This window comes from Thalassophryne amazonica, chromosome 5 (assembly GCF_902500255.1).
Source record: "Thalassophryne amazonica chromosome 5, fThaAma1.1, whole genome shotgun sequence".
In the NCBI taxonomy this organism is placed as follows: domain Eukaryota; kingdom Metazoa; phylum Chordata; class Actinopteri; order Batrachoidiformes; family Batrachoididae; genus Thalassophryne; species Thalassophryne amazonica.
In genome coordinates, this window is record NC_047107.1 from 116622828 (window position 1) to 116650612 (window position 27785).

General features: G+C 42.8%; 1 protein-coding gene across 1 annotated transcript in view; it reads left to right on the forward strand.

Annotated features, from left to right (window-relative positions):
- Positions 1-19596, forward strand: part of LOC117511174 (solute carrier family 12 member 2-like) — a 146368-nt gene extending 126772 nt beyond the window's left edge. Inside the window, exons 22-26 of the mRNA XM_034171159.1 lie at positions 1912-2023; positions 2222-2308; positions 12136-12271; positions 14694-14761; positions 19313-19596. Of these exons, the coding sequence (XP_034027050.1) occupies positions 1912-2023; positions 2222-2308; positions 12136-12271; positions 14694-14761; positions 19313-19448 (539 nt within the window). The 3' untranslated portion in view covers positions 19449-19596. The remainder of the gene's footprint in view (positions 1-1911; positions 2024-2221; positions 2309-12135; positions 12272-14693; positions 14762-19312) is intronic.
- The last annotated feature ends 8189 nt before the right edge of the window (positions 19597-27785 follow it).

Genomic DNA, 27785 nt, shown 5'->3' on the forward strand with positions numbered 1-27785 from the left:
CGTGCATACAACGGGTAATTCAGCTAGTGTATTATAATTGTATATAATATGAGCTCTATTCTTAACATCCTCAGTGTCCTCAGTGAAGACAAAACCTTGGGCACCCCATGTGATCTTTTGTGTCCCTGAGGTGGGCTCGGCAACTTACAATACCAATGTGCCAACACTGTGCCTGACCTCAGACCAACAAGCCTGTGGGTGCACAAGTGAACACAGTGTGTGTGAAAACAATAACTGCAGCAGTTGAAATCAAGGCTTTGAACCAGTTCGTGGAATGAAAACAAAAACCAGACACTTTTGGTATTTTCCTAGGAATGATAAAGAAATCAGAACCTTTATATATATATATATATATATATATATATATATATATATATATATATATATATATATATATATATATATGTTCCAGAACAGAATTGTTATTTTAAAATAACGACTATTTTTCATTCTTGAAAAGGTTTCCGTTTACAGTGACCCGGTGAAGTTCACCTCTTCCTGTCTTTCACTTACTTACTTATTTTTCTTGTTGGCGGGACAAAGCGCAGCATCCTGTTTCATGCTGAGAAATGCACCCAGAGCAGATAAACATAGAGGGACTTCTTGTAAAACACTGAGTTTTTTTTCCGCATTATTATGTTTGTTTTTTCAATTTGTCTTGGTGAATCATTCAAACAAATTATTTCCAAGATGACAGATGTCTGAATGGAGTACTGTCATGAGGGTTGTCTTTAAAAACAGTTTTTCCCCCGCATCATTATGTTTTTTTGTTGTCTTGGTGAATCATTAAAACAATTTATTTCCAAGACGACAGATGCCTGAATGGAGTACTGTCATGAGGGACTTCTTTAAAACGCTGTGTTTCTTCAGTAATTTCCACAATAAGGAATTAAAGTATTTCCCAAACGTCATCTTCCAAAACAAGGACAACGACGATGAATCCGACTGAAACGACATAACAGGTCAGATTAAGATTCTATATTTACCAAGTGTGTGAATGGTTTTAAAATTTGAAACAGAACTGATTACTGTGGCCCGTTCATTATTTTGGTATCCGAGAGGACAACACAGCTTCTTGTCTTTTAAAAATGCACAAACACACTGCTTCACTTTAAATACACAATAATTCTGTTTTAGGCGATCGGTGCGGACCCTCTTTCTCTTAAAAGGCTTTATTTTACTCAGTGTCCTGCTTTGGAAAGTTCTAGCTTCTGTTACCTACTACACCATGCTGTATTGTCTTCTTTTCCATTTTTTTTTTGTGAGAGGATTATAGCGCCACATACAGGTCTGGCATATACAGTGTTTTCAGTGTCCCACAGCTGACATGGAATGCTGTTAAACAGTTTGGGAATTATATTTTTTTGTTCTAACCAGTTCAGGAACATCAGTTTTGGTGTACAACCCAAATCCCAAAACATTAAAATACTGTTTCTGTTCAGAAAGCCCTGGTTGAAAAATAACAGGGAAACGTGTGTTGCTTTGTGCTGGTTGGAAGACCAGGCCAAACATTCTTCAAGACATTTTGAGAAAACTATTCAGGAAGAAGTAAGTCCTGTATAGACTGTGTGGGCAGTTGGTGCTGGTGCTTATCCCCTTACCGTGAAGTGGAAGAAAGTTTCCAGTGTCCACTGGAGAGGACACCAGCCCAATCCATGCTACTTGTGAGAAACCTGAAAATTGCCTGGTGTTCCCATTTACAGCTGGGTGGACCTAGGCAATGCAGATGAAGTGTCTTGTCCAAGGGCACAGACAGGTACTGTGACCAGGAATTTAACCCAGGTCTATATATTGGCAGCTCATCTCTTTATCCCACTGAGATACAGGCTCTACAGGTAGATGAGATGTTCCATTCATTAATGTTATTCAAGAAAAACAAAGCTTAAGCCAAAGCTCTGTTCATTTTTTTAGGTTTGACTCTGTTGATTCCGTACCTGCTGACCAACAGAAACAAGTGGGGTGACTGCAGGATCCGCATTTTCATTGGTGGGAAGATTAACCGCATTGATCACGACCGCCGAGCGTGAGTTCTGTTCAAGTCTTCATCTCTATTGAAGACCTCTGCTTAACTTCTCAATTTCAAGATGCAATCTCCTTGTGACAAGAACAAACTTCACCACACTTCCTGCATCTTATTGAAGCTAGCCATGGCTATACTGTATGTAATATGTACACACTCCATGTTTATCTTCAGTTTGATGATGCATATGTTTTCTGTTAGGATGGCCACTCTGCTCAGCAGGTTCCGGATTGACTTCTCTGACATCAACGTCCTGGGAGATATCAACACCAAACCCAAGAAACACAAGTAAGACCTCTGATTTATTCACTTTAGCTGTAAAGTAAGAAAATCATTTTCTGCAGAAAAGTTATCAGAACGTGGAAATCTTCCAAAGAGGTGACAGGTTAAATACTTGTGATGGGAACTGCTGGTGTTAATCTGTGGTCCAGATAAATGCCTTTGTCCTGGACACCATGTTCTGTGCTAGTGTCCAACTGGAGAGTTTTTTCTTCAGCTTTATGATCTAGTATGTTGTAAAATGATTCTACGTACATACGGTATCATCACTGAGTCTCATAATCTGCTTGTCAGAAACAAAAATGAACAGCTCTGATAGCACATAGCTCCATTGTAGCTCCACTGGCTAAAACTAAACTTTTGATAAATGTTTAATGTGTTATGTGTTTTTCTTTGAAATTGTAATAAAATCTGTTATGGAAATAATATGGTACAGAATGGATTAAAGTTGTTAGTGTGCTTGGTTTCAGTGCAGAAGGTTCCCAGTTCAAACCCCACCCTTGCCCATTTCTCCATGTAATGCAGAGTTGTATCAGGAATGGCATCCAGCATAAAACGTGTGCCAAATCAGCATACAGTTCCACTTCAGATCTGCTGTGGTGACCCCCCCCCCCCCCCCCCCCCCCCCCCACACACACACACACAAACAAGGGAGCAGCCGAAGGGTCTTACTTTTTTAAGTGTTGTAGTCAATGTTGGCATTCATCCTTGTCCACTCCCCGTAATGCAGTGCACGTGGTGAGCCCACATGGAGGTGGCACCACATTAGCTTTTGGACTGAGCATGACCGAGGCTCCCCCCTTTCCCCCAACAGCCCTGGTGGTTTCCATAATCTGAGTGAGGCGATGCTGTCTATCACAAAGAATCTATTGAATTGCCCATTATCTGTGTCCTCACCTGGGACCCATCTGCCAAGGATGGTCCTACCAGGATCACACAAACCTCTCCAACATGATAAGGTCGTGATCCAGGGAAGGGCTGGATACTTAAATTCCCCTCCAGTGGAGAGGTTTAAGTATCTCGGGGACTTGTTCACGAGTGGGGGTAAGTTGGAGCGTGAGATCGATAGTTGTATTGGGGTGGCATCTGATATTTTATGGACGCCGTCATGGTGAAGAAGGACCTGAGCTGGAAGCCGAGGCTCTCAGTTTTCCAGTTGATTTATGCTGCTATCCTCACCTATGATCATAAACTTTAGGTAATGAATGAAACAAGAAGACTTCCGATACACATGGCAGAAATGAGATTTCTCTGTCGGGTACTAGGCTTACACTCCTGGACAGGGTGAGAAGCTTGACTATATGGGAGGGACTTGGAGCAAAGCCATTGCTTCTTCACATCAAAAGGCGCCAGCTGAGGTGTTTCAGGCTTTCGTTGAGGATGCCCCCTGGTCATCACCGTCAGGAGGTCTTCCAGGCATCAAAACTGACAGGAGGCCCAGTACACACTGGACGGATTATATTTCCCAGCTGTCTTTGGAATGCCTTGGGATCCCCCAGGAAAAGTTACAATACCTCACAGAAGACAGGAATGTGTGAGCTGAGCTGTCTGGTCTGCTGCCACCGTGACACGGATAAGCGGCAGAAAATGAAAGAATGAATTTAATGTTGCAATCAGTAAAGATAGTTTCACAGTTAAAGCAAACTAAAAGCTATACAATGACCATACCAGTAAAATGTTTTTATTGTGAATGATTTTGAAAGTGGTAAGCTCACATAGCCTTTTCTTTTTTTAAACATACCTGGAATGTTGAAGCACTAATTAAAAATAGTACTTCATGCTCCATCTTTATATATATATATATATATATATATATATATACACACACACACACACACACACACACACACACACACACACACACACACACACACACACACACACACACACACACACACACACACACACACCACCAGTTTTATAGTTTTGCTATTGTATTGTACAGATATTGGTCCCGAAACCTAAAGAATAATATGTCTTCAAATCATGTGCAATAACAACTTGTTTACAAATCCCAGCACTAGTGTCACCTTATCACATCTAAACTCCACTTCACATATTGTAACTAAGATGCTCCTATTTTTTAATTCCAATCATGTTTATATATATATATTAGGACCCAAATCGTAGTGAACAGACAGCGTTGAAAGAATAACAATTTATTGTAAAATGAATAATGAATAGTGGTAGTCACTGAAGCAGGCACTGGAGGGCGGAGACATCTCCTGGTGGTCAAGGTGAGAGTAGCTGTTCTGAAGCCCAAGAGTTTGTAGAGCCAGCTCAAAAAACCAGATGACAGGACCAGGTGGCCTCAACAGAGCTGACGGTCAGCAGGTGATCTGAGGAAGACAAGAATATACTTTTAGCCAGAGCTAGGAACCACAGAGTCAGAGGAACACAAAGAACATGAACTGAGGCCAGGTACCCTGCAGGAAAACTGAGTTTCTGGTGTCTGTTGAGTAGAAGAGCAAGGATTTAAATACAGGTGCAGGTGATGAGAAACAGGTGAGACCAATCAGCTCTGTGATGCAGAAAGATGGAGGAAACAGGAGGGGAGGGGGAGAGAGCAGACCATGACAGCAAACAGTAACCCCTCCCCGCCATCAAGGGGAGACTCCAGACGAACTGCCAGACTGACCCAGATGTGCCCAATAGACATCCCAGATTGGGTGGGGGGGTGTCAAGAATAAGGCCCCGTGACACCCAGGAGTGTTCCTCAGGCTCAAAACCCTCCCAGTACACCAGATACTGGAAACTCCAGCCCCGACGTTGCACATCCAAAATCCAGCTCACAGTCCACGCTGGATGGCTGTCCACAAGCCGGGTGGGAGGAGGGGGAATGGCCGGAGGACACAATGTGCTCGCATGAACACAACATGCTCACATGAACATGCTTGAGCTGAGAAACGTGGAACACCGGATTTATTTTGAGAGCCCTGGGTAGACGGAGTCGAACCGCGGTGGGGTTGATGATCTTGTCCACAACAAATGGGTCCACATACCATGACACCAGCTTCTTTGCCTCCACCTACAAAGGAATATCCCGGGCTGAGAACCACACCTCCTGACTCGGCCAATATTGGGGAGCTGGGGTCTGGTACCGGTCTGCATGGTGCACAGTCCAATCCCTCATCCGGAGGAGGGCGGGGGCGGCCCTCCACACCTGCCAGCAATGTTGCAGATGGGCCTGAACAGAAGGAACAGAGAGATCCTCTTCCTGGTCCAGAAACAGAGGGGGTTGGCAATCCAATGAACATTCAAAAGGGGACAGTTCAGCAGCAGTGCTCACCTGGGAGTTGTGTGCACATTCTATCTAGGGAAGGTGCATACTCTGGGAAGATGGGTGAGAGGATGAAACACAGTGCAGAGCAGTTTCCAGTTCTTGATTAGCCTGTTCCACCTGACCATTGGTTTGAAGATGGTATTAAGATGAGAGGCTAACTGAGACCCCTAACACTGAGCAGAAGGTCTTCCATACTTGAGATGTGAATTGGGGTCCTCGGTCCGACGTCCATAGGGATGTCATGCAGCTGGAAAACATGATGGACCAGGAGGTTAGCCATCTCCTGGCAGAAGAAAATTTAGGCAGGACCACAAGTGAGCTCTCTTGGAAAAATGGTCCATGATAGTGAGGATGACAGTCATGACCTTGTGAAGGAGGCAGTCCGGTGATGATGTCCAGGCAGATGTTCGACAAACACTCCCCGGCCGATAATCACCACTGACACCTCTTTGGTGTTGCTGGAGCCCTGCCGAGTTACATAGGTTTTCTCGGCAGGGGGTGATGCAGGCACAGGGAGTGTGCTCCTGGTGGAACAAGAAGAAGAAGGAACAGGACCTGGCCAAGGAGGGATCTGAGGGGAAGACGGGTGCTCCACCCTTTAGTCTCGCTCCCGCCACCTATGTTGTCCAGTTTAATGGCTAAAGAAATGAGCTGGTCAAGAGATTCTGGTTTATTCCAGATCGCCAGTTCATCTTTAAGCATCTCAGTGAGCCCCTTAACAAATATGCTACGCAGCACGACATCATTTTAGCCCAACTCTGCCACCAGAACCCAGAACTCCACCGAATATGCTGCCACGCTATGGACAACAATCACTTGAAAAAGAAAACTAGCACAAGTCGCTGCGGAACCGGAATATGGTTTGGGGTGAGAAATGATTGGTTCTTGGACTGATGGAGCAGTGGCTGATGGTGGAGTGGGTGGAAACATAGCTGCGGATGTTGAAGCTAGGCTAGTGGCTAATCGATCAGTAAATGAGGACAGCTGAGTGCAGAGTTGTGATACCTGTGTGGCCAGGGCTTGCTGTTGGTCAGTCAAAGCGGCTAGCTGCTGTTGGTATTGTCCCAGTAAGGCTCCCTGCGAGCTGAGGGCCTTACAAAGCAAGTCTGCTCCCGCTGAGTCCATTTTATGGTTTGGAACCCAAGGAAAAGAGATTAGGACCCAAATGGCAGAGACCAGACCAAGACAGCACAACACACCTTTTCTAAAAGGAGCACACAATTTATTAAAATGATGGAACGATTTTCTATCATGAGAGCACAATTTAGTGAACACCATTATAAAACATTCTGTGCACAATTCACTTAAACGTGGCCACAATTTGGAAAATGTGCACTCAACATTGTCTTGACACATGTAAACATGAGCATGTTATAGTATATTTGAGATCTTGATCTACTAAACCATACCCACAAAAACATTAAATTCTGTGTACGGAGAAATTAAATTGTGTGTACAAAAACGTAGGCTGTTAGTCAACCATCATCCCCTAATGCTGAAAACTAAAGTCTTTAAATTACTGCCTACAGTTATCATCACTTACCATTATAAACTGTAAACTTACAGAGTTAAATAAAGTTGGAAAGATATTCAAAGAACAGTTTTCCCCTAAAACAAGATGCAGCCAGCAAGAGGCAATTTTAGACTTCCAGTTTTAGGGGTGCTTAGCACATTTTAAAAATTTTTAAAATCTAGATGGCCAGAAATACAATTTCCCATGATTTCAGAGTGAAAACATTGCTTGTAAAAGCTGCATTCATTGTCAAAATGATAAAAAAAAAAAAAATGCATATTAGCAATGGATAACGGCTCATACATAAAATTCCTGCATTCTGGTGCAGTTTATATAACAAATAATTTAATCTCCTAATGTGGTGAGGGCAAATAGTAATTGCAACTTAGGAGCAGGTCTGAAATATTCAGAGGCTGAGTAAAGTATATTATCCTCGTTTTTATGTGCCTATAGTTATTGAAGATTTTTTATTTCATCTTAACAGATTATTATGTCATAGTACTTAGTACAGAACACTCACCCTGGTATCACTTTTCAATTACATTTAGACAGTTTTAGGCATTACTTAGATTGTGTTTTAGTTTTGGCTATTCATTTATTTATTCTACAAACTTGATGTCTCGTTTTTTCTGGCAGCATGCACATCCACGTCGTAAGTCATAAAAATACAGTAGTTGCAATTGTTCTGATCAGTGAGGTTTAGTGCCGTGTGCAGGACCTGGTTTAGCACAGCTACAGCAGCAGAACAGATGGACTGGATCTCAGGGACTGTGAACAAATTACCACTGCGAAAGGAAATGCTTTGATTAAAAACTCAATATAATAAACTAAAAAATTCTCCAAAATTTTTCACAATGACATTTTTACAAACTGAGCGCTGTAGTGTAATCAGCAGACCACTAGTGTATGCTGTGAATTTTGTGTCACTACACCTTTTAACATTGCTTTAATGCTTTTAACACTCTGTCTTTCAGCCGCTGGTGTGCGCAAATGGTTGTAGCAACAGGTGTACGAGGTGTTGGAAGTAGCTATGAAAATACATGGTTTGCATATGATTCCTGCTTCATGTGCACCTGCCTGGATATCCTCCGCATCCTTCTCCCTATATACCCTGGGTCCCTCCGACATGCTTTAAATAAAAAGCGATTGAGATTTTCAGAATTCTACGGCCCGTATCATCACACACACATTTCACAAATCACATCACTCCGGTTCTTCAGCAGCTCTATTGGCTCCCCATCTCGTACCGTATTCACTACAAACTCCTGCTCTTTACATTCAAAGCCATTTACAATCTTGCCCCCCTGTACTTGACTGATCTCATCCACATCCACTCACTTGCCCATTCCCTCCGCTCCGCTTCTTCCCTCCAGCTTTCCGTCCCCCCCGCCCGTCTTGTCACCGTGGGGAGCAGGGCATTCAGTTGCTCTGCTCCCCAGCTCTGGAATACTCTCCCCCCAGACCTCCGTAATACTACCTCACTCACTGATTTCAAATCCAAACTCAAAACTCATCTGTTCAGACAAGCTTACTCACTCCAATCATAACTGCTTTGTTCTGTTTAATTTTAACTTTGTTTTAAACTTTGTATTAATGTTATTTTATATTCTTATTGCTGTGTTGTATTTGTTGTAAGGCGACCTTGAGTGTCCAGAAAGGCGCCTAACAAATAAAATGTATTATTATTATTATTATTATTATTATTATTATTATTATTATTATTATTATTATTATTATTTTATTCGAATGTATTACAATAAAATAATCTTCAAAATTATATAATCATACATTTTGCCAATCTAAGTGCTGTAGTACATCCAGAGGGAGCTCATTGATGTGTGATGTTTGGAAGCACTACAAACCATAAATGTGACACTGAGTTTTTATCAAAGCACTTCCTTTCGTTGTGGTAATTTGTTGAAGGTCCCTGAGCATTTCCTTTCACTGTGATAATTAGTTGACAGTCCCTGAGCTCCAGTCTCACAGTTGGCTGCACATCGTGTAATTCATAAAGGCCCCTTCACACATAGTGTGAATATATACAACTCCAGGGCGACACCCGTTGGAGCAGCTTGTATATGCACACCAGGAAACGTGCCAACGGGCAGGTGTGCCCGATGCTGATGTGACGGTTCATGCACAAGGGAACACAGTGCCACCAGCTGCATTATGTGCAGCTGTGTGAAGTAAAAAATAAATAACAAATTAAAAAAATACATGCTGCCATGGTTCTGTGCATGCGGAAACACAGCAGCTTTTCCCCAGCAGCTGCGTGATGTGTAACCGCATCGTGCAGCTGAAAAAAAATAAAAAAAATACATCACCAACAGGATTCGAACCTGCGCCTTCCAAAAGCCCTGATTGCAGTCAGAAACTTTACCAAGTGAGGTACCATCACTGTCCCATAAAAAGTGCTGAACTCTGTCTTATATCAGGAAGCACATGGATCTATTTAAAAAAAATAAAAACGACGCACCATATAAAAACATCAAATTATATTAAATCCCTCTTATCAAGCGGGCAATACAAATATGATCCATCTGTTCCTCTGTAGATGACCCATGGTCACTATGTACAGTCATGAAATCACATGAATGAGAAGCAGTTCGCTTTTCTCATTCATATCCACATCTGCTGGCGCGTGTCCTGCCGACACGCATGTCTTGTGGATGCTGCACCGCAGGACACTGCGTCATGTGGAACAGAGCTCATGTGGGTGATGTGACAGTCAGATCGCCTGCTGCGTATTATGATCTGACGGTCTGTTTCAACCTGGGGGCAGCCTGTCCATGTGTGCGTGCACCCGCTTGCTGCAGCCTGTTGCCACAGTGATATATGTTTTTATTTTTGTCCACTTGATGACAGCAAACAGACACGCACATCATAGTGGTCAGTTGTTAGTCTATGTCTGTCCAAACACAGTACTGTCCAGCTGGGATGTCCAGAATGAGAGATCACCATGGCTGCTTCTGTCATAGCCACACCTCCTTGTCGGGTCAGCACACACACCAAAGCCACACACGTGGAGCACTTAGACAAATTTCACTGCGAGTACCACAGTGATTGTCTGCAGACTGTTGTCGTGCCAAGAGTGTGACTGGCCACACATTTTCTAAGTGCCATGCGAATGGTGTTAGATGTTCGTGTGTGTCACCTGGAATTTGGCTGACATCTGCCGCAAGAGGGTCCAATGAGCTTGCACAGCGCACACTCTGTCTTTCAGCCACTGGTGTGCGCAAACAGTTGCAGCAACAGGTGTACAAGGTGTTGGAAGTAGCTATGAAATTACACGGTTTGCATATGATTCCTACTTCATGCGCATTTAATGCGCAATTCGACCAAATTCGCACTATGTGTGAAGGGGCCCTAAAGAATAGAAGATGTCTCATTTTGTGGAAAAAATGGTTTTGGTTGGTTGTAGTTTATTGTCTGTATTACAATGTTTGGAAAGAGGTGTCATTTGCTTTAAAACAGAGCTTCAACTTTGAAGACTTTGAAGACTTTGAAGTTATTGATTCCAGAAAATAGAATCTTTGTCTTTCCAACTTTACCTAACTATGTTACAGACAGCCTACTAGTAGCCCAAATCTCCATACAATAGTTTGCGACAGTGAATGGTGAGAAAATGTCAGAAATGACTAAATGTAAGTGTCAGGCATGGCACAAACCGAGCAGGACACAAATCCAAAACTCTCACAGACAGCCTGGTGTAAGAAAAAGGTTTAATTACAAGCTGGGATTCGGTACACGGGAGGTCCAGTAGCGACGGCAAATGTACAGACAGATGTGAGGCTGAGGCTTGGTCCAAAAAACAGGCTATGATCAAAAAACACAGCGTGGAGGTAATCAGAGGCAAGGACAAGTACAAGGTCGAGGGCAAAACAAGGTCAGATACCGGCAGGCTGAATACAAGGCAAAACAAGGCAAGGACGTGAGTGCTGGAAAATGAAATCATTCAGCAATCGAGCAGTAAGCTGTGAGACTGTGAGGGCTTAAATAACTGGTGGGTAATTAGTGAACAAGACACAGGTGTCAGTGAAAGTTCTGGAAGGGGGCGTGACAAGTGAACAAAGATTATGCATGGTGCAAGAGTGAAGGCAAGAAAACAGTGGAGTGATGAAAGAGACAAAGACACGTGAGCAGGTGCAAGAGCGGAAGTGGAAGGAAACAGAGCAGAAAAAGTCAGTGAGAGGGGAAGACACAAGTGCTGCTGCAGGGGCAATCAAAGAAGATGAGGCAATAACAGTAACCATGGACAGAATACAGTGCAACAATAACCAGGACAGAGCATGGACATGGACATGAGAACTGAAAACAAAATCCAACATTATAGCATAACTGAACTCACAAATGAAATGAGCAAAATAAACAAGTGAAAAACTAATGATCAAAAACACAAACTGGTTGAACAAAACTACAACAGAACAATGGCAAAAGTATGAAAGTAACAAAGAGACAAAGTGGCAATGCAAAATCAGAGAATAATGCAACCGGTGACTACAGAATAGCGCAGTAAAGAAAACAAGATAACTGAAAGTAAATAATAACAACAACCTGTGACTAACACATTAAACTAAGTCTAAAGTGACTAGGTGTGAACAAATACAAAGAGGATGAAATAGAAACAAAACCAAAGATAACATAAGCATGACAACCTGACATGAACATGAACATACCTTACTGAATTTTCATGAAACAAGACCAGACATAACCTAAACGGGACAAATGACTAAAAGACAAAAGGCTCAGAACATGAAAGAGGAAAAAACAAAGTCCAGAATCAGAACAGCTGGCCCAAACAAGCCAGATCATGACACTAAGCATGAAATACATATTTTGAGAGCTCAGTTTAGGCCTGTAATGTGCTCACGTTTTATTAATTTTGAGGGCTCAATTGAAGGAAAAACATGCTCACAAATTATTACGGCCAGAAAAAAAATATCACTTTAAGTGATCTCTCCCCCGTTCCGTAAAAGAATGGAAGATCTGAAAGATAAGCATAAGAAGGAAATGCTGACATCTGTCTGTGTCATTTTGCAGTAAGCTGACATTTAAGGAACTGATTGAGCCATACAGGCTGAAGGAGGATGACATGGAGCAGGAAGCTGCAGAGAGGCTCAAGGCCCAGGAGCCCTGGAGGATCACTGACAATGAACTAGAGCTCTATAAGGCCAAGGTCTGCCCACACATCATGATTGTTGATCAGTAAATAGACAGAATGTCAATGTGGTGTGTAAGAGCCTGATTGAGAAATGTGTTTTTTGCTTTAAATGATTGTCATTGGGATATTATGTGAAGATGTAAAATACGAGGTCTATTAGAAAAGTATCCAACCTTATTATTTTTTTCAAAAACCATATGGATTTGAATCATGTGTGATTACATCAGACATGCTTGAACCCTCGTGGGCATGCGAGAGTTTTTTCATGCCTGTCGGTTACGTCATTCGCCTGTGGGTAGTGTTTGAGTGAGGAGTCTCCCACCCTCTCGTCGATTTTTTTCATTGTTTAGGAATGGCTCAGAGACTGCTGCTTTGGTTAATCAAACTTTTTTCAAAACTGTAAGGCACAACTGAGTGGACACCATTCGATAAATTCAGCTGGTTTTCGGTAAAAATTTTAACGGCTGATGAGAGATTTTGGTCTGGTAGTGTCGCCGTAAGGACGGCCCACGGCGCCTGACGGTGATCTGCGCTTCGAGGCGGCAGCGTCTCACCGTTTCAAGTTGAAAACTTCCACATTTCAGGCTCTGTTGACCCAGTAAGTTGTCACAGAACAGAGAACTTTCAGAAGAAGTCAGCATGAGGAGTTTATTCGGACATTCCATTGTTAACGGACATTTTGTAATGAAAGAACGTGCGCGCAAATTCGCTGAGTCGTTTCCGTGACGACTCGGCGAATTTGCGCGCACGTCTTTCATTAAAAATTGTCCTTAAACAGTGGAATGTCCGCATAAAGTCCTCATGCCGGCCTCTTCTGAATCTTCTCTCTTCTCTCACGACATCCTGGGTGAATTAAGCCTTAAATTAGGATGTTTTCAGCTCGAAACAGGCTGACGACGTCGCCTGGAAGTGCTGCACGACGTCCCGCTCCGTGGGAAGTCCTTACACCGACAGAAACACCCCATAATCTCTCATCAGCCGTTAAACTTTTCACCGAAAACCAGCTTAATTTCTCAAATAGTGTCCACTCGGATATTCCTCACAGGTCCAGAAAAATTTTTGATAAAGCAACGCGCGCCGTCTCGAGCAGCGTGTGAAACAAAGGAATTCAGCCGAGAGGGCGGGACCACATCTCACTCAAGGCCTGCCCATAGGGAAATGACATCACCGACACGCGTGAAAAAACTCACGCATGCGCACGAGGGTTCAAGCATGATTGGTGTAATCGCACGTCATTCAAATCCATATAGTTAAAAACAAAAATAAAAGGGTCGGTTTAATATCTAATAGACCTCGTATAAGTAAATTCATGCAAGAAGAAATATGATATACAGTTAAAATATAAGTCACATGGCAACTGCATTTTTTCTCCTTAGATGGTTGGGTGGAGGTGATATAGTTTTCTGAGCGACTGGTCAGTTAAGACCTCAACCACCTTTGAAATATAGAGCTTAGAATATTAATGTTTTATTTTTTTTGTATTTGATCTAAGTCATCAGTAAACATATTTTAATGAAGATTTTTTTTAGTTGGAGGAATTTTGTCAAGTCAGACTGGTTGCTTTACACCCTCTCTGTTGTGGCATGCAGAGCTAGAAGGTAGAGGTGGGGGGATCGATCCTAATATTGATAATATTGATACCAACGCTAGTATTGATATTGAACAATAATAAAGTATTTTGTTGTCACGTACAATGTTTGGCGAAATTCTGTCGTAAGTCTTTTGGATCCTTTGGATCTATGAAGCTTAGATATGAAAAAGTATCGGTATCGGTATCAATATCGGCGATACTGGGCCTGTATTTACTTGGTATCGGATCAATACCAAAATTCCCGGTATCGCCCACCTCTACCAGAAGGAGCAGCCACACCATGGTGAGATATGCTCTGTGGAGTATTTGGCAGAACATGGAGCATAAACAGGATAATTTTAGACAAGTGGCCTTGTTGCTGAAGAAACTCTACTTTGTCTTCCATAATGCATGTTGCTGTTCTGCACAAAATATGGATGTGGGGAAATTCCAGGTTTGTTCGTGGACCATATCAGAATTCTGCATAAGCTGGGGTTTCCAGCACCATCACAGTTAGAATGATCTAGAACTTGATCACTCTGAGTCTCTGACAAGGTTCAGTCCTCAACCTCCCAAAGCTGTAGCTAACTTTATTGCCTTAGTTTTCATCAGTTGAAGAATTTGTAACTGTGGCCGGACTGAGGGTACCCAGGCCTTGCCTGGATGTGAGGTCTTGTTGACATTTATAACTGCTTTGGCTCCGAGTCTCCGACAGTCTAGTTTTGTAGATAAGTCCCTAGATTCAGCGGAAAATTGCTTCATTTTGTTTGCATTATCAAAATGCACCAACAGTAATGTGTATATATACGTGTGTCGATATGTGAATGCAGTGTCCCATTTTAATGTGTGTTTTTTTTTTTATTTCAGACCAACCGTCAGATTCGGCTGAATGAGCTACTGAAGGAGCACTCCAGTACTGCCAAACTCATCGTAATGTAAGAACTTTGTCAGCTATAAGCAAACAAGCCGACTCTAAGAAAAGTCGAAAGAAAAATGAACAACAAATAAAATTGTTTATGCTTTCATTCTTTAGCTTTAGTTAAAACCTGGGCAAGTACCCTATAACATGCACCAAGTGAAAGGATAGACAGACACATGATTAAGCTCACAGCCTCCAGTTTTTTAACCAGACATTTAAAGCCCCTATGATTGGTAATTGATCTTATAACATGTTGTAGAATATTAATATAATGAATATTAGAACAGCAGCAGTTACCACAACCTGCATTGCTGAAACCAACCTCAAACTTGTGCTAGGTCTATAGTACAAAATTTGATCTGGATTCATCAAGTCCTTGTGGAGCTTTTGCCAACACTACTTTGCAGAGACTCTGCTGGCCAAAATTAAAATGCACCAACCACTGAACATACCCCAGTTTTTATTGAGTTGATATTGTGTGCCAACTTTCACCTCTATACATGAAATCCATGTCAAGATATCACATGCACATCAACTACAGACACACCCATCGGGTCAAGCAATTCCTAGACCTGTTCTAACTTTGATGACACAGGCAATAGTAATGTAGAAGAAGGAAGAATGCCCATAAGAGCAAGTGCTGAAAATTAGCATACAGTTGTACAAGTGTAAGTTGAATTTTGGTTGGCAGCTCATTGTATTTACACCAAGAGTTTACTCATACTTCTCAAATAAATAAACACAGTTGAGACTTTGCCACACATTTGAGCAGCACTTTTCGCCATCTAGTGGGCAGTGTGAGCATTTCAGGAACTCTGGTACATTTCCAACAAGTAATTCAGTAAAAAAATATATATATAAATGTCAGAAAAGCACAACTTTTTAGCACACAGAGCTTTGATCTCCCAGTATTAATGTCTAAAAATTTCAATCGAGAGGTTTACAGTTGGAGTTTTAACATATGAAAGTTTGCTGGAAGCACGGATTTTCTCTTGACAAGCACAACTTACAGTTGTGAATAATAATAATAATAAATCTTCATTCTGATTAGAAAACCACCCAACCTAATTATTTCTTCAATATTTATGCTACTTTAACTCTTCCCTTGATTATATTTTCTAATTCGGTTCAGCATTTTAAATACACACATTCAACATTCGCATTTCTGACATGCCCAGCGTCTTCTCATGCGTTCACTTCACTGCCTTTGTCACATCATCGTACATCAATGCAGCTTGAACCATTGTCTTAAAAGTTTGACCTTGAATCCTGTCTTTAATTTTTTGGGTCACACAACACGCCTGGTGTTCCATCTGTGGGTGATTAAACAAAGGTTTATATTGTGTGTTGGGGGGTGTGGCTGGATATTTTGGTGTTCTTTTCTTTTCTTTGCTCTCCAGGTGGCATGAGAACTGATTTGTCTGTGGAGAAGGTGCTGGCTGAAGAATCCTTCACCCTCATCAACATCATGTGTAGCACCTGTGAATGGTGCTCACATGCAACCTTAAAGACTTTCAGCTGAAGCAGATAATTGGATGGCGTTCTGCATTTAAGTCATGTGTGATTCAAGCAGAACGGCCGGGAACTCAACCTTGTGATGTTCGTTTATGAGACGCTGAGGACCGCGCCTGGGTTTGACACATCGAGCCCGTGAAGCAAGGAAGGGTGAGGGACACATGCTGTCAGCACACATCAAAGGTGATTAAGTGTTTGACTAATTGTTGATAGTAACTTCGTATTTTGTTACGCAGTATACTTGAATTGTGATGAGGATTGTGCAGCTCGCTTCTCACTGCTGTGGCATGCGGACAACTGATCCTCCACCTGTTGTGAGAAGCTGCTCATTTGCATAAAGCTTAAAATACAGACCTGCATGTGTTGCTGATAGTGTGTGTCTTTTGAAGGATATTAGTTGTAACTGCTAACTTACCTCACCTCTTCTATGCTTCGCAGAGAGTCGGTTTGTCATGTCCACCTGGGGGGTGTTTGGCGGTGGTAGTGGGTCCAGGAGCGCCGGGCTTCGATCCTTTTGGGCGCTGGAGAGCGTGCCAGCCTTCATTCCACCAGAAGGACGCTATTTCTGTTTTTACACTTTTTATGCACCAGCGGGTGAAATAAATATATTGTTTTTGGAACCGCTTTTCTGGTTATTTGTAGCGCTGGGTTCCGTCTGACGCAGGTCCGCTCCTCAACCCGCGTCGACACATAACAGTAGTTCCCGGCCATTCCATAATGGACCCAGTCAGTGGCGTGTCTGGTGGAGTGAATGTTAGGCGGTTAGAAGCCCGTCTGGGCTCACTTAATTGTTAATTTTTTATGTGTTTTTAGGTATTTTCTGTTTGGGTTGTTGGGTCGTTTTATTTTGTTGTTTTTTATTTCCCTACATCCCTAACCCCAACCTCACTTGCCCCAAGACCGTTTGTCTTGTGGGTTGTGGGGTGGTGCAGGTTGGTCACGCTGAGAGTTCTCAGAAGACCTCTGCACCTAGGGGGGGGGGGGTGTTAGGGGCGTTTTTCTTGGTTTGGTTAGGGCCCGGTTCCACTCCAGCCTCGGTGAGCCTTTGTACCGTTCGTCATTGGTGTTGCCGGGGTGTGGTGCAGCGGAGACATACCTCAGTCGGAGGGGTGGGCCGATCTGTTGCCGTTCGCCATTTCGGTAGTTCCACCCCTCCCGAGAGGCTGGGGTATGGTCGAGTTGGGGCACCGGACGTATTTCCGGTTCTCCGCTGCGCCTTGGGGTTGGGGCTGGGTTAGTTTTTCCTGTTCCCTTCCCTGGCTTAATGTTTTGAGCTGTTCGCCAAAATTGAGCCGCCGAGGGGCTCTGGGAGGGACCTGGGGTCTTTCGGGGTGCCGGGGAGGGTAACAGGGTTTATGGTCGTTTTATATCCCCCCGGGGTTGTTTTTGGTAGTCCTCCGGGGGTTGAATTTTGATTTTGTTCTGTTTCCTTCCAGGTTCCACCTCCAGGGTTGATGGGACGGTCCTCTGGGGGGGAATTGGCTTGGGGCCAACTAGCCAAGTGTGGCCGGGTCTGGGGTTCCGGGGTTGTGGGGTGGGTACCTCCTGGGGTTGATGGTACGGTCCTCTGGGGGGCGCCGTTTGCTCCATGTATACCTGGGGACCTTTGTGGGATTCTGGTTCTGGCTGTTCCTCCTGGAACTGGCGGTAAAGGCCTTCTGTGGGGGGGGGGGGGGGGGGGGGGGGGGGGGGGGGGGTTGGGCTCTGCAGGTCGTTCTGGGGGGGTTGTTTGTTATTTTTCTTTTATGCATTTATGTTTGTATTGTGTTTGTGGGGCTGTGTTGGGTTTTGTGTTTGGGAGTTTTTCTTTCTTCCCGGGGTTTGATGGGACGGTCCCCTGGGAGGTTTTGGGTGGGTTTTGTGTTTTTTCCTGTGTGTTGGATTGTACTGGGGAATGTTTTGGGGCTTTTGTTGATGCCAGCCGGCCTTCCAGCTGCGGTGCCCTGTCCTGCTGTCTGTGGTGGACCTTGGGAGCGTGTTGCTGTCTGCTTCCTGACGAGGACCCCGGAGGGAGGTGCTGTTCTCTGGCCTGGTTTGTTCGGTCGCCGGGAGGCTTCCCGTTAAAGGGGGGGTACTGTTGTGTGTTGGGGGGTGTGGCTGGATATTTTGGTGTTCTTTTCTTTTCTTTGCTCTCCAGGTGGCATGAGAACTGATTTGTCTGTGGAGAAGGTGCTGGCTGAAGAATCCTTCACCCTCATCAACATCATGTGTAGCACCTGTGAATGGTGCTCACATGCAACCTTAAAGACTTTCAGCTGAAGCAGATAATTGGATGGCGTTCTGCATTTAAGTCATGTGTGATTCAAGCAGAATGGCCGGGAACTCGACCTTGTGATGTTCGTTTGTGAGACGCTGAGGACCGCGCCTGGGTTTGACACATCGAGCCCATGAAGCAAGGAAGGGTGAGGGACACATGCTGTCAGCACACATCAAAGGTGATTAAGTGTTTGACTAATTGTTGATAGTAACTTGGTATTTTGTTACGCAGTATACTTGAATTGTGATGAGGATTGTGCAGCTCGCTTCTCACTGCTGTGGCATGCGGACAAGTGGTCCTCCACCTGTTGTGAGAAGCTGCTCATTTGCATAAAGCTTAAAATACAGACCTGCATGTGTTGCTGATAGTGTGTGTCTTTTGAAGGATATTAGTTGTAACTGCTAACTTACCTCACCTCTTCTATGCTTCGCAGAGAGTCGGTTTGTCGTGTCCACCTGGGGGGTGTTTGGCGGTGGTAGTGGGTCCAGGAGCGCCGGGCTTCGATCCTTTTGGGCGCTGGAGAGCGTGCCAGCCTTCACTCCACCAGAAGGACGCTATTTCTGTTTTTACACTTTTTATGCACCAGCGGGTGAAATAAATATATTGTTTTTGGAACCGCTTTTCTGGTTATTTGTAGCGCTGGGTTCCGTCTGACGCAGGTCCGCTCCTCAACCCGCGTCGACACATAACAGTTTAAACTTTTGATTTGAATAAATGAAACCTTTTGTGTTCCTTCAGCATCTTGTTTCCTCCCAGGATGCACCTTTCATTCATGAGCTCTCTCTTTCTCTCTAGGAGTATGCCATTAGCTAGGAAGGGCACGGTGTCTAGCGCCCTCTACATGTGCTGGATGGAAACACTGTCCAAAGGCGTTCCACCACTGCTGCTGGTTCGAGGAAACCACCAGAGTGTTCTGACCTTTTACTCCTAAGTTTTTTTTGTTAGTTTTTTTTTTAATTCAAGTTTAAATTTGTATTGTACACAGAACATAAATTAACGAGTGCTCCAAGAGCACAAACCTCCACCAAGACGTAAATACACATTTTAAGTACAAATTCAACAGAGAAATGTGAGGAAGAAAAGTCCAGGAATCTTCTCATGCTGTACTTCCCCGTGAATGTTGATCTGAGAGCTGGTTTCCTCACTTAAGTTAAATTGGACCACAAACCTGAACGTATTTTTATTTTTTCAAATATTTTGTATTCAAACAAACATTTATTTCTAATGGAGTGAAAATGATTAAACCTTTATGAGAGCTCAGTTTTTAACTGCCACTCACTCAATATAAATATTAAAATTCATATTTTGATCCATAACTGTAATATATATATATATATATATATATATATATACGAGGTCTATTAGAAAAGTATCCGACCTTATTATTTTTTTCAAAAACCATATGGATTTGAATCATGTGTGATTACATCAGACATGCTTGAACCCTCGTGGGCATGCAAGAGTTTTTTCACGCCTGTCGGTTACGTCATTTGCCTGTGGGCAGTCTTTGAGTGAGGAGTGGCCCACCCTCTCGTCGATTTTTTTCATTGTTTAGGAATGGCTCAGAGACTGCTGCTTTGTTTGATCAAAAATTTTTCAAAACTGTAAGGCACAACTGAGTGGACACCATTCGATAAATTCAGCTGGTTTTCGGTAAAAAATTTTAACATGTCGCATGTCGGATCCGACCGCTGGGGGTCGCGACAGGAAAAACACCTCCGTTGGAAACCTTAACGGACAAGTTGGAACATGCCCAAGCTGTTAAACAATTTCTCAGTTACTCACTTGTTGAAAGCCATCAAAAGCCGCCTGAATTTTACAAATGGTTTTCAACACGGAGGTGTTTTTCCTGTTGCAGCGCACACAGATTCGCCGAGTCGTCACGGAAACGACTCAGCGAATTTGCGCGCACGTCTTGGAATGTCCGCATAAAGTCCTCATGCCGGCCTCTTCTGAATCTTCTCTGTTCTCTCACGATGTCCTGGGTGAATTAAACCTTAAATTAGGATGTTTTCAGCTCGAAACAGGCTATCATCTGATAAGCCGTATCATCTGATAAATGTAACAAAATGCTTAGAAAGGATGAACATGGGTGAGTTCATAGCTGTTAGCAACCTCTGTTAGTGGCTGGATCCTGCATAGTAGCTGTCACTCAATATGATCACACCCCTAATAATTCATAAACATTTGGTTTAAATTGCTTAGCTCAGTTATATACCCATTTGACCACATTCCACCATCATAAGTTAGGAAACTAGCTATAGAGACCAAAAGAATTTCTTTGTAATAGGCTGCAAACACATTTGTTTGTACTGTACAATTAGAGATTTTAACATGGGGATCTATGGGGATTGACACACTTTTGGAGCCAGCTTCAAGAGGCCATTCAAGTAACTGCAGGTTTAGGCACTTCTGCATTGCCGATATTTTTCAGTTGGGTCTTGGTGTTGATGCAAGTATCTAATCAGCCAACCATCTGTGGTGGGGAAGAAAAGCATTAATTTGAAAACATCACCCTGCAATGTTCAGATTGTTTTTCAAACTGTCCTGTTCCACCTCTTTACCCGATGATCCTATTAGATAGGCTGTGTTCATACAACTTATTGAACAAGTTTAGAAAAAAAATGTTTTACATGGCGTATGACTGTTTGGCTTCTCTGCATATGAATTAGATTACAATAATAATACAAAGAAAAAAAAAACAATCATGGTTCCAGTATCAGAGTTTGAGCTGACATTTCTGAGTCCTACAAAGATGAAAGTGTAATTTGTCATAACCATTTTTGTACCTTGTTTTTTATTAAACTAATATTAATAATAATAATTAAGAAAAGAGTTTTCTGCACACTTAGATCCATGCAAGAATCTTTAATAAAATGCAAAGGTTTTGGTCACAAGGCCTTCATCAGTGCAATACAAGCTTCTCAGTCAGAGACACGTAGGCACAAGCATTAATGCAATTAGTACAAGCAACGGGTTGAGTTGCATCAGTGCACAGCTGGGAGTTGCAGTTCAGAAGCACTTTGTAGTAGGTACACAAGTCTCCCCAAAAAACAGCTCAGGATTAATAAACCTACACACCAACCAACAGAGAACTGCATAAACAAAACTACTAACAAATAAATATAAATGAAGCACAATAAAGAAATACCCAAGACAGAGATTAGGTCCCTTTAATTTGTTGAGGACTTGCACGGATGGGGCGGCACGGTAGCTTTGTGGATAGCACTGTTGTCTCACAGCAAGAAGGTCATGGGATTGCTTCCCACACTTTCTGTGTGTATTCATGTTCCCCCCGTGCCTGTGCGGGTTCCCTCCCGGTGCTCCGGCTTCCTCCCACATCCAAAAACATGCGGCTTTATGTGAACTGGAAACTTTAAATTGACCGTAGGTGTGTGTGTGGGTGTGAGTGTGTTTGTCTGTGTATATGTGGCCCTGCAACAGACTGGCATCCTGTCCAGGGTGCACCCTGCCTTACGCCCTTTGATTGCTGGGATCAGCTCCAGGTCTCCCCCTCCCAACCCCCATTACCCTTAATTGCAGTAAGCGGGTATGGAAAATGGATGGATGTTCATGTAAGGATTTGTGCATGTGGTGAATTGGCTGTTGAACAACAACTCCCAGTTGAGCATTAGGAACTCAGCACAGGTGGAACTCATCCTGCTGATTGTATTAATTGCATTAATGCTCTCATCCACATCTGCTTCTCTCTGACAGGATTGTATGAGATATTTTTTTTTGACTGAAAGCTTGACTTTTTATTAAAGATTCTTCCATGTATCTAAGTGTGCCGAAATCTCTTTGAGTTGTGTGTGGTGTGTTTTGTTAAAGTACCAAATTCTATTAAAAATATTGACCAGAATTTTCAGTGAAGTGTTTTATTTTTCATATAACTGTCATCTAATATTTTTAGTTAAGACAAAACCAGCAAATGCAGTAAATACAAATACTTCAAATCAATGCATTGCAAAAACTGTGCCTGACTGACCATCCCTGGTTCGCATCTTTCAAAATAATGTCCTCATTCTCAGTAAACAGCTTGCATGATTTCAGCCTGATATTTTCTTCATTAGTTTTTCACAGCCAGTCTGCTCTGTATGAGCCTGATCCTGTCGGATCTCAGAAGCTAAGCAGAAAGCAGAGATGCAACATCGGTGCCACCAACCTGAACACCCTCCGGCCCCTGACTGCACCTTGAAAGAAGCAACCGTGGCAAAGTCATGTGATGCAGAGAATGTGAACACAGCTCCGACTTTGGTCATATAGAGACCAGATCACACGTTGCAGCAAATCTGTTACCCCATCCATTTTTTTTTTAAAGACAGGGACCACCATCCCAGTTTGCCAATCCAGAGGTACTGTCCCCAATGTCCAGGTAAAGTCAAGTCAAAGTCAACTTTATTGTTAATACCCTTATGAACCGGACATACACAGATTTGAACTCTGTGAGGCCCACGGTGCAAGTGATAATAAAAAAAATGTAATAGAAATATAAACATCCAAGAGAGATGAAGGCCATACAACAGCGGTAGGCAACCTGTTCCAGAAAGAGCCATGAGGGTGCAGGTTTTCTTTGCAGCCACTGACTCCACCAGGTGATTTTACTGATTAATATCACTTTGAGCAGATGGAATCAGTTAATCAGTGAAATCACCTGGTGGAGTCAGTGGCTGCAAAGAAAACCTCCACCCTCATGGCTCTTTCTGGAACAGGTTGCCTACCCCTGCCATACAAAATAGAAACATTTGTAAAAGTAAAGTAAGTGAAATGCAAACTATTAAACAAAACACTACAAGAATACAAATCAAAATAATCTAAAAAAAAGAGATGCTGTGCAAATTCAAGCTCAAATAGTAGCACACAGTAACAACACACACAGCAGCATGCTGATTAAAATGCAGCTGCAAGAGTTTACCATAAAGTGGCTGGTGCAGTCCTGAGTAGTGTGTGTGTGTGTGTGTGTGTGTGTGTGTGTGTGTGTGTGTGTGTGTGTGTGTGTGTGTGTGTGTGTGTGTGTGTGTGTGTGTGTGTGTGTGTGTGTGTGTGTGTGTGTGTGTGTGTGTGTGTGTGTGAGAGAGAGAGACGGTTAACAGTTCTAATTTCAAGACTGTATAAATGTGTGAGCCTGGAGAATTATGAACATGTGCGTCAGATTCGGGGCCGCCAGCTGATTTTGACCAAGTGTGTGGGCTTCTGCAGATGGCTGTCAGAAGGTTTTGTAACTGAAATCCCGACACCTTTCAGATGTGCATTGATTCATAAGTCCGATGCCACTCTGCATGATTCTGGCTATGTGTGACGGATATAAACTTTCAGGTCTTCTTTTTAAGAAAATCCCCTTCTACACCACTTCATCATGAAGCTGTATAACTGGTGATACAAAATGCAAGGTTCAACAATAAATGGCTTCACACAACCATGACCCATGAGTGGAAAAAAAGTTTTTGTGTTATCATTCATATTCTCTGAACAATGACCAAAAACGAAAATCAAATATTATGCAAGGGTATGTCAACTTTTGACCAGAACTATATATTTCAAATACATGCATGTATTACAGGGTCAACCATAGAATGAAAATATGAAATAATAGAAAAAAAATAAAATATGTCATGTTGAACCAAACTTTTCCTGTTCCTGTTACTCGTTTTAGAAAAAAACGAGTAACAGAAAGATTGCTCCCCCTTACTCTCTATGTGCGCCCTTGTACAGAAATGCCAGTTAAGCTCCAAGTTATGTATTTATGCTACTTACACAAGATGAAGTCTTCCTAACAACTTTCATTCCCAGAGACAATATCAAATCAACACCACTTGCCAAGGTGCCTGATTGTTAGAAACATCATAATTACTCCAAAAAGATTCCAGTTGTGGGGTTCATGCTGACGTGGTCCTGACGCAAAATCAACAAGGCTGGATACAATATATAAAATGTATTGCATCCTGGGACGTACATTTGAGAATGTGCATTCAAACCATTCAGAAATCAATTTTGAGAATATAATTGTCTCCGTTGTGTTTGATTCTCCTAGTTGTGGTCAGCAAGTCTTAACGTACTATGCCAGTATGCTAGCCATACGAAAGGGACAATAAGTGCGTCTTAAGTCTGGACTTGAAAGTCTCTAGTGTGGCTAGAGTGTGGCTACGTCTTGGAGCAGTTGATCAGTTGGATCAGCGCCATGTTGCCATTTGTTCGCTTGTATCATGGTTTGTTGTCGCCATGAACATACATAAACATACCACTGTCCCAGCTTTTATGAAACGTGTTGTAGGCATCCATTTCAAAATGAGCAAATATTTGGACAAAAACAATAAAGTTTATCAGTTTGAACATTAAATATTTTGTCTTTGTGGTGTGTTCAATTGAATATAGGTTGAAGAGGATTTGCAAATCATTACATTCTGTTTTTATTTACATTTTACGCAATGTCCCAACTTCATTGGAATTGGGGTTGTATATGATGACAGTTGATTCCTTTGATTTTACTTCTGTGCAGGAATTACAATCTTTTCAATATACTGACAACCATATCCAGGATATGGAATATGAGATGGATCCAGATAACCAGTGCTTGACTCACAGACCACCGTGTGGAGCTGCAGTCCGGTTGGAGGAGCACAAAATCAGAACAGGACAAGAGTCGTGACTTTCTTTAGTCCCTGCAATGGTTTTCATACAATCAGTTTTTAGTTTACATGGCTGTCAGTTGTTTTCTAGGCACACTCACTCACATGCACACAAGAAAAATCCAAACTGATGAGCATGCAAAATTAACCATTTCATATTTAGCTTGTGTTGTCTGCTCTCTCTCTCTTGCACTCCCTTTATGAATGCGCACGCACAGTGAGGAAATATGATGGCATATCAAAAGTGGCATATCTCCGTGGAATACGACATCAAATGTAGTACACAAACTCCACGTGAGACAACATATACAAAGGCCGCTGAAGCAGTTTTACAGAAAGGTGTTTCCGCATCACCTCCTTTCTGGCCATCGTTTTAGAATGACTAGAACAAAAACAAAACATGCCAGTGCATCTTTTAGTCCTGTGGCCATTACGATCCATAATTAATCTGGTTAATGTTGGGAAAGTGTAGTGACACGGACCCACAACAGGGAATGAATGGACAATAGATGAGCCAAAAATACTAACACTTTACTGCTGTGAAATGTGCACACGAAATATAGACAAATACAGAATTTGGATAGAGTCAAATGTACAAAGGTGACGTGTGGGCAGGCTCAATGATAGAAGACGTCTGTCCAGAGAAGAACCGGATCCCATACGATTTCCACTGCCACCGAACCCAGAGGATACCGCCAAGTCCCGAGTCCCCAGGAGGCCACCATCTCCGGCTGTCGGATTGGGTACTGCTGGCAGGAAGCAGAAACAGTTAGGTGTGGGTGTGTGCACACCCAGTAACACAGTCAGTAAAGGTTCCTTTATGGTGGGCAAAACACCTCCACCTCCGAAAGAGGAACACAGAAAAAACAGTAGCGCCTGAATCACTACTTATCACAGTTCAGCGTGAGGAGTGAAGATCGTCACTCTGTCACCAGCTTCGAACCCAGCCTTCAGCTGTAAGTGGAGAAACAGATACGCCTGCAAACAATACAGAATTAGTGCGGTAGGCACAGAATATGGCTGAGAGATTACCTCGTAGATAGACGATATCTCGGCAGCGAGGTGGAGATGTCGTCCGGCTTTATGGAGTGATTGATGAGGTGGAGATGGGTGACAGCTGTCAAGAGATGATGAGTGACAGCTGTCACCCCCGGCTGTTCCCGCGAGGCGGCAGTGCCCTCTCGTGCCTGAAGCCCGCACTTCAGGCAGGGCGCCCTCTGGTGGTGGGCCAGCAGTACCTCCTCTTCAGCGGCCCACACAACAGTTAATTTTTATTATTTGACTTGTATCCTTGCACAACACTTAGATTGTGTATTATTTTATTAATTTATTTTATTTGTTGCCATTGTACAGTGTTTTATTTCTCCAGTTGTTTAGTTCTGGTTCAGTTTGGCAGGATTATTTCATCTCTATTTGTTGTGGACAACTTTTTTTTTTTTTCAGTTCACCATAACTTCAAAAAAAAAAAAATCAGATCAAAAGAATTATGGCATCACATCAAGAGCGCCACCGAGCTACTTCTCTTATAAAGAGCCATCCTAAATGACAACACACAAAAGCACACAACACCGTCCAACCAGACCAACAAGAAATCAGGCAAATGTGTCCAATGCGTCACCATTTACTGAGCTCTCTGATGGCATACAGGGTGCCCTTTGTTCTGGTAATATATTCTATTCTATGGGGCCCATAAGTTGTACTGCACACCAGGTTCGGATTATGACTGATTTTGGAGAGACTATTTAATAAACAGACAATATGTCCTTTTATTGCCAGATACTACTGTAGCTGTGCACACCTATTGTCTTGCTTAATCATTTGCCTCACCAGCCACCAAGTCCACGCTCCAGATGGAGATCAGAGGGTTTTCCCTGACTGCTGCACTGTGCTCTTGAACGCATCTCCAGCTGTGCTCTCAGAACCACCCTGCAGCCTAAGATGAGGTAACGCTGGCCTTGCCTTCTAATTCCCGCATTAGAATGAACTGTCTTCTCCTCGTGTTCCAGAACCTCTCGGTATTTCCCCTGTGTGGCCCTGGGCCCTGGTACTGGCTACTTGCACCGCTGCGTCACTTTGGGAACTCATTGGAAAATGTGTGTGTCAGGAATTTTCAATTTATTATCAATTATTAATGTCTTTACTTTGATTTGCTATCTTTGATTTTGTCTTGTGTTTCAATGGGTTTCATTAATATTACTCTTTTTGATAATCACTGAATTGCTAAAGTAGTTATATTCACTGCATTGATTGACTGATACATATCTATTCACTATATTCAGTGAACTGTTTAAATAATCATTAAACTGCTCACAAGATTGTCTTTGACTCAGTGAGAGGGCAGACTTTTGCTGAGATCATGTTTTTGCTGAGCACAGATGTACGTTTAATTAACAGTCCAGCCTTGAGCAGGGAGCAGTGTGACCTGCGTATTAGTTCAGGGTTACGCTGTTTACTTTGTAAGACTGGAGGCTTAAAGCCATAACAATTTCATATCGATGTGAGACCAGACTTTGTGTCGCGAACGTGTTTTGGTATTTTTTCGCTTCCATATGCTTGTATGTAACTTTATTCTAATAAATATGGGAGGCAGATGGGCGGGGCCCTTCAGAGCTGATGGGATGGTGGTTGGTGATGAGGGTTAA